General features: G+C 35.2%; 1 protein-coding gene across 7 annotated transcripts in view; it reads right to left on the bottom strand.

Annotated features, from left to right (window-relative positions):
* Window positions 1-13,642, bottom strand: part of RCOR3 (REST corepressor 3) — a 49,319-nt gene that overhangs the window by 21,684 nt on the left and 13,993 nt on the right. For all 7 annotated transcript variants that reach the window (XM_039881128.1, XM_039881130.1, XM_039881132.1 and 4 more), the window contains 3 exons: window positions 12,908-13,032; window positions 12,095-12,173; window positions 2,043-2,261 (listed from right to left, as the gene is read on the bottom strand). In XM_039881128.1, coding sequence (XP_039737062.1) covers window positions 2,043-2,261; window positions 12,095-12,173; window positions 12,908-13,032 — 423 coding nt within the window. The remainder of the gene's footprint in view (window positions 1-2,042; window positions 2,262-12,094; window positions 12,174-12,907; window positions 13,033-13,642) is intronic.

Below are 13,642 nucleotides of genomic sequence, written 5' to 3'. Positions count from 1 at the left end.
TAGAAGTGACTGAGTACTTTTATTCATTAAAAAAATTTTTGAGCACTTTAAAAATATTATAGGCAAAGCGTTTTAGAAGTTCTCTGAAGAGAAGGAGGGCTGTGGTTTGGAAGATGGGAATCCTGCATACATTCATGGTTCAACTAAAGGCTAAGTAGTCAATCAAATATAGTATGTACACTACAGGGTCCAGTGTCATAAAAGTCAAAGGAAAGAAATTCCAAGCAGTAAGAAATGGTTGTCAGTGTCAACTATTACTGAGTAGTCATGAGAGATTAGAACCAAGAAGGCATTAGACCTGACAACTTTCTCATAAATGGTCTTAAAACAGCTTTTTCAGTGGTAGAACAGGAATGGGGTGTGGGACAGAAACTGGATGGGGAAGGGTGGTAAGAGAGCAGAAGAAGTTAACGTGGTATTTATTCAGAAAGTTTGCTGGAGATGAAAAGACAAATATAAGAGCAGTTTGGGTGAGTAACTAGGGTTAACGGATAGAGAAATCTGACTGTTTGGGATACAGAGAAACTATCCTGGTTCCACACTATACTGTTACAAGGTTCTTACATTTTATGTGAAGTGTTCAAATATTAACTCTAAGGTTGTATATTATAATACCTAAGCAAGGACGGTATTGTAAGCTAAGGATGCATACTGTAAGCCCTACAGCAACTACTAAAAAAAGAAAAAATAAAAAGGCAGAGAGATATAGCCAGAAAATGTAAATATGGCCATGTTATACCTCTCTTTAAAATCCTTCAGTGGTTTCCTAACTCATGACGAACTTCATATTTCTTAACATGACCTTCTTACGAAATCCTGTCTACCTCTGCTATAACCTGCTAAAGGCAAATAGAAGTTAATAAAGAGCTTTAAGGTATGTGATCTTCATCACAGCAGAACATATTTTTAAAAGATAACACTGACATCAATGTGCAACAGGGTGCTGAAGAAAAGTGGATAGGAGGAGAATCAACAACAGACGTCATCGGACAAGAGCTAATAAGGGCCTGAACAAGGGTAGTAGTGATGGGATTAAAAATGAAAGGTTTGATTTAAAGGAAATTTCAGAGATAAAACTCACATAACTTGGTCCCCACCTGGGTTTGTGTGTTGGGGGAGTGATAATGGCAAGGGCTGAATTGAAGATGATTCTATGTTTCAACAGACAGAGAACAGAGAAAAGTCTTTTGAGGGTTAGACGAAATGTCTGGCAGGGTAGGTATATACAGCTATAGAGCTTGGGAGCAAATCATAGCTGGCTGACATAGATAAAGATTATAGACCTAAAAGAGCATCTAGATCTAAGGAGTAGTGTAAACAACAACAGTAACAAATAAAAAGGGAAAAGAAGACTGAGAAAGGCCAGAGACTGAAAAACAACCATTAACTAACACTACGTGCTAGGCAATGATTTAAGCAGTTATCACATATTATCTTGTTTAATTCCTCCAAACCACTGTATTATCATCCACATTTCAAGATGAGGAAACTGAAGTTGAGAGAAGTTAAGCAGGTCCCCTAAGGTGACATAGGAAGTAGATGGTATAACCAGGGTGAGAACCTAGGTTCACAGACTCCAGATCCTGACTCTGACCCACTCCCTGACTATGATGATGATTCCTTTACAATACCATTGCTACTACTACTGGTGAGAATGATGATGATGAAGAGAGCAGCCATTATTCTCTGAGTCTTCAAAATGTGCCAAACACTGCTAAACAATCTACATGTGTCATTTTCAAATCATTCCCAACAACCTGTAGGAAAAGTAATGATTATTATCCTCAATTTCACAGATATATAATTGAAGTATAGACAGATTCAATTATTTCCCAAGATTACAGAGCTAACAGGTAGTAATGGTGGGATTCAAATCTAAAACAGACAGAGGCATCTCACAATTTGAAAATAAAGTAAATTTTAAAGAATGAAGCTTATGTAAATGGGTGGCTGAGAAAAATCTGCAAAAACTGAGTTTACTGAGGTAAAAGTAGATAAGCAAAATGGACAGAATCATTAAAAATATGATTTTTATATAATACCTGACGTTTTAAAGAGATCAGCTCCATGTCCAGTTGCCTCAGGATGGTGTTGGCTGCATTGGGACTACAGGAAACAGCTACCACATCTTCCTGGGTTAGATACATGCCCTTAGGTGGACGGCACTTAGAACGCTGAGAATGATGGCGGTGTTGTAAACTCTGATACTCCCTCCTTCCAAGTCCAATCTTGCTAGTTTGGACAGGCTGTTCAGTACTACCCTAGAAGAATAAAGACAGAATAATAGGTGATTTGGTTTTTACACACGTATAAGTTGAAAACGGTCTGTTACTAGAAGAAGCATCTTCTGTACGAAGTACACCTAAAAAATACTTCTAACCAATTACATTATTTACGAGTCCACACACACACACAGAGCACTCATCAACTGGGGAAAAATAAGCATACAACATAACATATCCTTGATTAATCCACTCAATAAAATGTTTCCTTTCTACACCCAGAGGGCTATGAACAAAAGAAAAAATAAGTTGGACTTTACTCCAGTTTGCTTCAAATGGAATGTATTTTCCCTAAGCAATAAAAGGCGGGGAAGAGCTATGTCATTAAGTACGAAGTTTTTTAAGAAAGTAAAAAAGGGGCAAATTACGAATAACGACAAGTGGCAGATTAGATAGCTGATACAAAAAGGTAACATTTCATTCTCACTTCAGAGTTGTTGAAAGAGAAGTACGCCTCTAACGGTTAAAAAGGACACAAAATTATCTCAATCATGACATTTCTAAATTCCAAGCATTAATCTGTGAATAAAACAAAATGTGAATTTGCATTATGGAAGACATTAAGAAAATTCTAATAATATTCTTAAAGTGTGATATAAAAATACAATGTTTTTCCATGTTTCTGAGACAGGAATCCAAAAGAAATTGTGTCCAAGTAGGCTGAAGGCTATTCCGCTGAATAGATTTAATAATCCAAATCTTTAGAAAAGGAACTCGGAGTAAGTCATAAAACAACTGTAATAAAGCACATAATCCACCAGTTGCTTAAAATCCAACTCAAAGCCACACATGGCAGATTTGGTGTTCAGGGAAACTCCTCCCAGTACAGTGCTCCTAAAATTGCTAGATCAAGTATTTTTTGAAAAAATCCTTTAAAATTCATTTCTGAGCTGGCAGGGAAGTGAGGACATTCCTCAGAGAGCAGAAATGACCAGAAAGCAGGAATCCAGGGGGATAAGTGAGGATGTAAGAGTTGGCATTTGCCTGAAGACCAGGCTTCAATGGACAGCAGGTATAGGGCACAGGAGATAAAGCCAGAATTCTGGAGGGGGATTTTGTCATTGTGCAAATAGGAAAAAATGCCCCTGCCCTGCAGAGGGAGAAGATGATTAAAGGGAGTCATGCCTATCTTATCCTTGGCTGAATGGAAAAGAAACCAAATCGAGTCTCCCTAACCAGAGGCCTACATTCAGTCAAGTTTGGGGACTAAACTTCTATTACCTCTCTGGCTTTCAATAAAACTCTCAAATCAAAAATTTAAAGTGTCTCAGGTTGGTAAGGCTTTCAGACACTTAGCAGAAGCAAATGCAAACTGCTTCTAGAAGAATGCACTTTAAACCCAGGTCTCAAAAATTTTCCCAAGTTCGTTTCATGGAAAATGAGCTCACAACCACAAACTGCTAAGCAAGTTCTATGAGTGAGAAAGAAAAGCAAACAATAGAATATACCTGCAAAGCTTACAGATGTTAGCATTGCTAAATAAAGATAATACTATAAATGTGTTTGTTACATGTGTACAAAGAAATAAAAGACAAAACTGAAAATACAAAATATTCTTATAAGGAATAAGAGTCTATCAAAACTGAACAAGCAGATATGCAAAGGAACCAGACAGAACATCTAGATATAAGAAATATTAGAAACAAAATTAAAAACTCAATGGATGGGTTACTTAGCAGATTAGACAGAGTTCAAAAGAAAATTATTGACTTGGAATGTACATATGAGAGAAATGCCCACAGTGCCATATGGAACTATGGAAAGAAAAAAAGATGGAAAATATGAGTGATTAAGAGACATGTGAAATTCCATTATATTTCTAATGGGAATCCAAAAGGAAAAAATAGAATGAAGGAGAAGCAATATTCAAAGAGGCAACAAATGAGAATTTTATAGAACTTAAGACATAAGATTCAGATAATACAATAAATCCAAAACAAGTATAAAAAAGAAATCCATACTCAAATACATCATGGTAAAACTATGGAACACTAAATACAAAGAAGAGATCATGAAAGTCAACAGAGAGAAAAGACAAATTACCTCCAAAGGAATGATAATTAGCCTGCCAGCAGACCTCTCTACAGCAGTAATATAAATCAGAAGTAGTAGGAGATCTTCAACTAACTGTCAACATAAAAGTCAAATACCAGCAAAACTAAGGTTTCAAGAGCAAGGAAGAAACAGACATTTGAACATTATAAAACTGGGTTTATAAATGACAGATGCTCAGTAAATTCACTTGTGAAGGATACACTTCAAGAAAAAGGGAAATTGTTTTTGAAGAAAGGTCTAAGATTAAAGAAAGAATAGCAAGCAAAAAAATTTTAAGCATGTGGGTATAAATTTAAATAAACACTGACTATACATTTAATTTGAGAAATTTAAACCCAAATATAACTAAAACTGGCATATAAATAATATATATAAATATTAAAAATAGCATATAAATCATGACGGTAGTAGTTGAAGTCAAAGCATTCTAAGGGCCTTGAAACCATTCTAAGGGCCTTTTTTATTATTATTAATCTAATAATAAAACACCAATATTAGATTTTGAAGTTAAATATGCAGGACAAAATTTCTAGAGCACACATAAGAATAGAAATATAGAAAAATCTCAAACTAAAGAGAGCAAAAAAAAAAGGAAGAAGCAATGGATTCTTAATGCTAAAAAAAGGCGATGAAGGAGAAGAAAGAAAACTAGAAAAAGCAATTGAAATGGAAGGTAAAAATAAAAAAGAACAAAAATACAAATATATCAGTGATCATGCTCAATAGAGGAACTAAACCTCCAGATAAAATATAAAGTCCCACCCATATCCTCCTTATAAGACATACTTAAAATGTGAGAATATAGAAATGTTGAACATAAATAATAAAGATATAACAGGCAAATACTTAACAAAAGAAAAATGGTAGAGTTATACCAGACAAAATAATGTTTAAAGCAGAAGACATTACAAGAGATAAAAGATCACTGCATATTGACAAAAGGCTCAATTCAACCGCAAAATAAAACAATACTAGACATCTATGCCCCTGATAACAATAGCTTCAAAATATAAAAAGCATCAGTTCTCAATGATTGATCACATAAACAGTAAAGAACAATAAAAACAACTCTAGCAAACAAGCAAGCAGTAAAAGAATATAGATTTCAATCATGGAATTCAAAAGCTGCAATTACTAAACACATACAAAACCTTGTAACCAATAATTGAGTATATAGTCTTCTCGAGCACACATGATAAAACATTTATGAAAATTCCATATTCTAGGCTTAGAGATTTTAAAACATATCATCAAATTCCTCAACATTCCAGCCATTGAGAAGTGAGAGTTCTATATCCCCTCCTTTTGATACTTTAGTATCAAACTTTAATAACTCACTTGTAACCAACAGAAGGCAACAGAAGCTGAGTATTTTCTGTGGCTAGGCCAGAAATGGCTGGGTAGATTCCATTTAGTGCTTTGGGGATGATTCTTTTGGAGGAACCAGGCCATGGTAAGAAGTCAGATTACTCGCAGACCACCTAGCTAGAGAGGAATGCTGGTTGACAGCTAGTATATCAACTACCAGTCACATGAGCAAGTCAAAAACCTTCAATAACATCCTACTTAATGTTAAAACATAAAAATCAAACTCTCTAAAATCAGGAATAAGATAAAAATATCTGCTATCATAACTTATCTTCAACATTACAACTGTGATTCTAATCTGTTAAGGGAGAAAATAAAAGGTATGCAAGTGTTGAAAGGAAATAAAACTGCTATTATTTTCAGATAATATAAATCTCTACATAGGAAATACAAAATAACCTACAAATAAATTACACGAAGTTTTCACCACTTCTCAGTTTATACGCAGATTCAATGAAAGATCCAGTAAGGCTTTCCTAGGAATTTGACAAGCTTGAAGAGCAAAGATTCAAGAAGAGCCAGGTACTTACTCTTTAAGAACCACCACCAAGTTCTGGGACTTATACTTGCAGCCATCAAAGCGACAGTAATTAAGACACCATGGGACTGACAAGTGACATTTGGCAAAAGCAGCAGAACAGAGAGCCATGCATATATAGAAATCTCATATATGATAAAGCTGACAATGCAGATCAGCTGAAAGAGATGAACTCACTTCCATATCAGAAACAAATAAAATGGATCTCTACCTTGCAACATGAACAAAATTTAACCACTGAGAGATCAAGTACTTACATGTAAAAAGCGACTTTAAAACTTAAAACATAAAAAAATTGAAATTTGGAAATTGTAGAAAATTAAAAGATAAACCAGAAACTGTTAAAAGACCTTTTAACATATTTAACCAAAAGATTAATATCAAGAATATATAAGGAATTTAATAATAAAAACATTTTTATATGTTCTGTCTTTAAGACAAAAACAACCTAATCAAAAAGTAGGTAAAAAGACACATACAGATAACATTAAAGAAAAAATGGAATGTAAACAGATGAAAAAATATTCAGCTTCATTAGTAACCTAATGAATGAAACTGAGAACACGAGATACCATTTCATATTACCAGATTTGTAACATTTTAAAAGACTAATCATATCTAGTATTGGCAGGGAAGTGGGTAATGAGTACTCTAATAGCCCAACGAAAGCACAGCAAACGTGGAAAACAATGTGCCATTACCTAGTAAAGCTGAACACGGTTATACAGTAGTCCCCCCCTTGTCTGCAATTTCACTTTCCCCAGGTTGCTACCCACAGTCAACTGTGGTCCAAAAATATTAAATGGAAAGTTGCAGAAACGAAAATTCCTAAATCTTAAATTGCTTGCCATTCTGCGTGGAGTGATGAAATTTCGCACTGCCCTGCTCGGTCACACCAGGGACACGAATCATCCTTTGTCCAGAGTGTCCACACCGTATACAGTACCTGCCTGTTCGTCACTTAGCCTTCTCAGGTATCAGTGGCTATTGCAGCACTGCAGTGCCTGTGTTCAAGTAATCCTTACTGTACTTAATAACGGCCCCAAAGAGTAACGGCAGTGATGCTGCCAATTCAGATATGCCAAAGAGAAGCCATAAAGTGTCTCCTTTAAGTGAAAAGGTGAAAGTTCTACAATTAATAAGGAAAGAAAAGAAACTGTATGCTGAGATTGCTAAGATCTACTGTAAGAACAAATCTATCCATGAAATTGTGAAAAAATTAAAAGAAATTCATGCTAGATTTGCTGTTATACCTCAAACTGTTAAAGTTATGGCCACTGTGGGTGATAAGTGCTTAGTTAAGATGGAAAAGGCATCAAATCTGTCGATGGAAGACATGAACAAAAAATGCGTTCTGGTTAATGGTCAAGTGTTGCACCAGAAAACACTGAGCCTATAGGAAGACATCAGCAGAGTCCCCTGAAAGGAGAGACACTAAGTCATTTACTGCCAAGTAAGGGATGGTTACACAGATTCAGGAATTGGTTTGGACCAAAAAATATAGGAATTACTGGAGATGCTGCATCTGCCAACGAAAAAGCTGCTGCTACATTTCCAGTGGAGCTAAAGAAGGTCATTAAGGACAAAGGTATGTATGTATAAGAGAAGACATACTACATGCAGGGTTCGGCACTATCTGTGGTTTCAGGCATCCACTGGAGGTCTTGGAACATATCCCCCATGCATAATGGGAGACCACTGTACTATAAAACAGAATAATTCCACTCTAAACGATTGCGGGGTACTATTACTCTTGGTGGAACAATCTGTGCCGTGCATTTTAGGAGAGCTGACATCCCTTTCCCACTATATGCCAGTGGTACCCTACAATCGTTGTAACAACAAAAAAACCTCCGTAATTTCTAAATGCCCCTTACAGGAGCAATGCTAAACATAGCTAAGAACCTCTGTCCCATGGGAATTCTTATACATTTGTATCCAGGATATTTCTTATCAGTACTGTTCATCATAATACAAAACTGAAAATGATGTTCATTGGTAAGAGAATGAATAAGTTGTGACATATACATACAATGGAACACTGTAATAGCAATAAAATGAATTGCAAAAACATACTGCATAAAAACAACAAAATGCAGGTAGCTGAAGTATACATATGATTTAAATAAATCATTTAAATAAAGCCTGAAATGGACAAAAGTAAATGAGAGTTGCTCAAAGATACAGGCATATGTGATAAAACTTATTAAAAAAGGGAAGTGAATAATTGATAAGTTTCAGGATAGGGCTTCCTTTTCAGGATGGAGGTTCCCTCTAGAGAGAAGGGAGGGAGGTGCGGTTAAGGAAACATACATTAGCAATAATACAGTATCACTCCTTGTCTGATGTTCCTACCATTTGTGAAAGAGCAGAGAAATGAAGCAAGCTACTGACATGCAGTGCCAGTCCTGGACCACAACCCTGCAATGGCCTTTTAACACTTTTTAACTTATATTTCCCTCACGTCATTTGCTAATAGGATGAGATCAGAGGCAAACAAAAGACCAAATTTGTATAGATCATCTCGCATAATTGGAAAGAGAATATTCCACATACATATATTTTCTAGGTAACTAAACTCAACCCTTAATCTCTCATATTTGTACAGTAACTAAGGCTTTATAATTATAATAAATATGAATGAATGCTTACTGTGTACCAGGCCCAGTTGATAGAATTGCTCTTAAAGAGCTTACCACCCAGGAATAGGCAGGTGGGCGAGGGGAGATTATAAGTAAACAAGTACCACTCAGCTCAGTGAGTACTGCAACAGATTTACAGAAAAATAAGGACATGGTTAATTCAAGATAAAGCACAGATTTCATAGAGAGAAACTATATCTTACAGAATTGTGAGAAATTTCCTAGGTGGATTTGGGAAGAAAGGAAACTCCAGAAAAAAGGAACCAACATAACCCAGGGGAAAATCCAGGGAATTAAAAGACAACTAAAACAAAATTAGTAATTAAAAACATGCAGGGTGGGGCGGACAAATCCTAGCTAGAGACTTTGTGTTTTATTTTATGGACAAACCCATGTCAGGGTTAAGAGCAGCAGAATCGGTTTTAAAAAGATTGCTTTAGCAACACGGTGAAGAACCGACTGGAAGATGTGTGATGTGGAGAGTCTGGAGGCATGGAGATTAAGATAGAAAGTGTCAATAATTCAGAGAAGAGAACCTAAAAATAAGGTAGTCACACAGAAGAACAAAGAGAAAATGAAAAAAATGTACAGTTATTTGAGAGAGAATTTAAAATGTAATGATAAAAGAGTAATTAAGAAAGAGGGACTAAAATTGAGACACGACAGTTAAAAAGGTACACGGGAATCAGAGAATGGTGTTACACAAATCCAAGAGATTTTCAGGAAGCAGGAAGGAGTCAGTAACTTGAAATGATATAGAAAGCACAAGTAGAATACAATGAATAATCAATCCTTGGATGTGGCAGGTAGGAGATCACTGTTGACCTGTCAGCAGTTTCAGGGAAATGAAGGACTAGAAGACTGAAGCAAACTGAAGAGTAAAATAATTCTAAGGAGTATAGTTTTTTCTAAACTGGTTGATAGTTATGCTTTTAAATGGAAGACTTGTATACATAACGTTGGGCTGCAATGAAAATATGGCACAGAGAAGGGATGAAATGATGAGAGAAGTCCTAGAGGTGATGTGAAGGAATGGACAGGTTCAAACGATCAGTGAAATTACACAGATGAAGGGAAGGAACTTTTCTTAATGTGAGAGAGGCATTCAGGCACAGACTGTTCATTCAATAGACATTACTGAGTATCATTTCATATTACCAGACTTGTAACATTTTAGAAGTCTGATCATACCAAGTACTGGCAAGGAAGTGAACAGTGAGTACTGCGTGTGAACGAAAAATAGGGGGTTCTACAGAAAGTTAACTTCACTGGGTGATCTGATCGTAAATTCCAAAATGGGCAGGTCATGCCTCAGGCTTATAACTTCTTTAGGGAGGTTTTTAAGTCAGCCTTGTCCGTTGTTCTTGTGCATCTAAGTTAACATACTTCTAAGATATCAGAATACCCCTCAAAGGAGTAACCACCCTTAAAAAAAAAAGCACAGAATCTCGTTACCTTTCCTATAATTCAATCCCCACTTTGCCTTCTAATTCAATCCCCACTTTGCCTTCTCCCGCCTCTGTGTAACCTTCCTTCAGTTTTCTCTTTAACTTCAAATGCATTAAAAAAAGCTGCAAAACTGTTATTCTCAGGACCATGTGAAATCTTGCTTCCTGGCATATGCAATCAGTTTGGTTCAAATAAACTTACAAAAATTTTCTACAGATTTGCACTTTTGAGAGTACATGTGTAAGGAATACAAGATGTACAATGTAACCTGGCCCCTGACTTCAAAGAGTTCACACTTAGTAGGCAAAATACAATAATTTTAATATAATATTCTAAGTGTAAACACACTCAGATACAAACAGTAGTATGGCAGCAGAGGTCAGGGGAAAGACTGGTATTTAAAGGAGTTCCTGCTTGAAATTTTTTCTCTGAAGCAGAAGGTAAAATTATCTGCCACGTTTTTAGGGGGAGTGAGAGGTGGTATGCGATGTGTAGAAAGGGATCAATGTTCAAAATAGTTGCTCAGATAATTGAATAACAGCAACTTTTGTTCAAGATTTACTCTGCACTGGGTACTAAGTGCTTTCATTACCTCTTTGATTCTCAAAAAAAATCGTTATCATTTTTATTTTACTAATGGAAAAAAACTGAGGTTTGGAAGTTAAAAACTAAGAGGCACTAAGGACTACTCTAAGATAGGAAACTACATTTTGTAAGTAGCAAGAATTTACACAATTGTGCCATTTTCTCCTGCTGTGCCTCTCAGACCAAGAACGGCAACTGATTCCAGCATTGCGGTTTTATAGGGTTAGGGAGGGTTTAGCAGAAGAATAAGGGAAATGGGGGGGTGGTGGTGGTTAAAGATATTAGAAAAAGCAATTTAAGTAGTTGATAACTGGGTCTAGGCAAACTTGAAAAAAAAATGAAAGAATCAAAGAATTTGAGACCATTTAGCAATTGGTAAAATAACAATAAAATATTAAGTTGAGGTAAGAATAAGATTTTTAAAATTTCATTGATAAAAGAGCTTAAGATGATGAGAAAGGCCAGAATGGGCCATGGCACTGAGTTCCTTAAGAGGAATGGGAGACATTATATTGGATGAGGTCACATTTTGTTTCCAATTTCACTGTTATTTTCATTATACCACAGCTGTCTATTACCTCTTAAGCCTTTACTCATCAATATCTGGTCTATTTTTTATAAGTAATTCCTTGCCTTAATAAATAAGCATGTATATCAATTTAGCCTTTTCATAATGATTTTAAGTCATCATTATCATCATCACATTGAGGAATATGAGTACTTTTCCAGTTGGGGATTCTTCCACCTCTTTCTTTGGGACAGCTTCCAATTTTCACTGCTGTCAGTAAACCTGCTACTCGTTTCTAATTTGCTATAACATGAAACAAACAAACAAAAAATGTTTTCAAGATAAATAGGTAACAAAACGTGGAAGCTTAATTTTACAATGAATACTCTGTATCACCTGAGGGTGGTTTTATTTCCTTTCTATGGATTAAAGAATAGGGTTTGTGGCAGAGCTTTTAATACTTCTGAATGAGATAACCCAAAAATTACTTAAACTACTGACTAACTGGAGTTCAAGATATGACTGTTTTTCAAAAAACCCTTAATTAATATTGAAATTTACTACCTCCCAAATCATTATGTAAAAACATTTTTCCTAATATGAGGTACTATTCATTTTTTGAGTGGATTTGTAAAACAATTACAAGCACACTAATGATCATCATTACCTCCTTCTTGGCTTCTTTTTTGGGGTCATAATCACTATCGTTTCCATCCATCGGGTGTGTTTCTTCCACATCATCATCACTGACAAGAGACAGAGATTAGTAAACTTAATTCCTTTCTTTTTATTCTATTTTCATGCTCATATTAAACTATAATACACCTTGCTAGTAACTTCACTAAATACTCCCTAACAGAACAAGGGTTGTCCTTGGCAAGATAAGCTTTTATAATTTAGATTTCTGCACTGTTTAGAAAAATTTAAGGCATATAGAATTATTTTAGCAAACATTTCTAGCTAAAAAAAAAAAAACCCAATTGGAAAGATATTTAAAAAGAAGTATCATTTGGGAAAGAGGATTATACGTTACTTTGATATAATATTATTTCGGTTCTGATTGGAGAATAAAGACAGACAAAAACCAGGAAGCAAAATGTTTTCATACTACCATAAAGATACAGCTACAATAATGTGGACTTCAGATACTCAGTTAATTGTGGAAAGAGCATCTTCTAGAGAATATATTTAACATATTCTAAATACATGTATTGAATATATAATACTAAAAGGTAGCATTATGTGATCAAACACAGCTCAAATATAACTCAGTTGCAATGTGTGCTGCCTATGATTAACAGATAGTTGAAGAGAGTTCTTACTATTAAGATTTCTGATCATTTAGCTCTTCCTGTCAGAGCAAACACAAGAATGTAAGGATAAGAAGTACTTACAAAGTGTTGTTTTTCTGCCTTTGGAAATGTAAGCACTCCAATACAATGGCCCTAAAAATGTAACTATATAAAGGCATCCAACCTACCTGTCACCCTGGTTATGTCTATTGGCTAGTTTACGAGCCTGGCGATCCATCAAGCTTGTCCTAGATCGAGTTTTTTTCCAGGAATAGTAATATTTTACAAGGCTAGCAATTGTCTTATCTGGAAGCTTGGGGAAAAAAATCATGTTAATATCAGCAAATTTAGTTCCTAAAATCCAATTAACAAAATGAATAATATTTCTGATATTATCCTTTGATACTTAGCAAAGGCATACATGAAAAACATTTTCATGGGTACCCTTATGAATTATAGAGCTGAAAAGTGCTATCATAGTATAGTACCCTACTCAAACCTATATCACTGACATTTCTGAATATTCCTATTTGTTAGGAGGGGAGAGGGGAAAGATGTCACATAGTGAAAATAGCCCCCGAAGTTCCCAGCACAGTCAATACCAGTATTCGATATTTACTTTCCTTAAAGTTACCAAATTCTTTTTTTCCTATGTAAATTTGAAGATTTTTACTGATATATAATACACATACCATAAAATTCTCCAGTTTAATGTATATAAGGCAGTGGTTTTTAGAATATTCACTATATTATATAACTGTCACTACTTAATTCCAGGCATTTTCATAACTTCAAAAAGAAACCCTACGTCCATTAGCAGTCACTCACTATTCTCTCCCTAACCTAGTCCCTATGGATATGTCTCTATGGATTTGTCTATTCTGAACATTCACTGTAAATGGAATCATACAATATATAACCTT

The sequence above is a fragment of the Pteropus medius genome, unplaced genomic scaffold (genome assembly GCF_902729225.1).
Source record: "Pteropus medius unplaced genomic scaffold, Ma_sr-lr_union100, whole genome shotgun sequence".
NCBI lineage: Eukaryota > Metazoa > Chordata > Mammalia > Chiroptera > Pteropodidae > Pteropus > Pteropus medius.
This window is presented reverse-complemented; position numbering and strand designations above follow the sequence as displayed.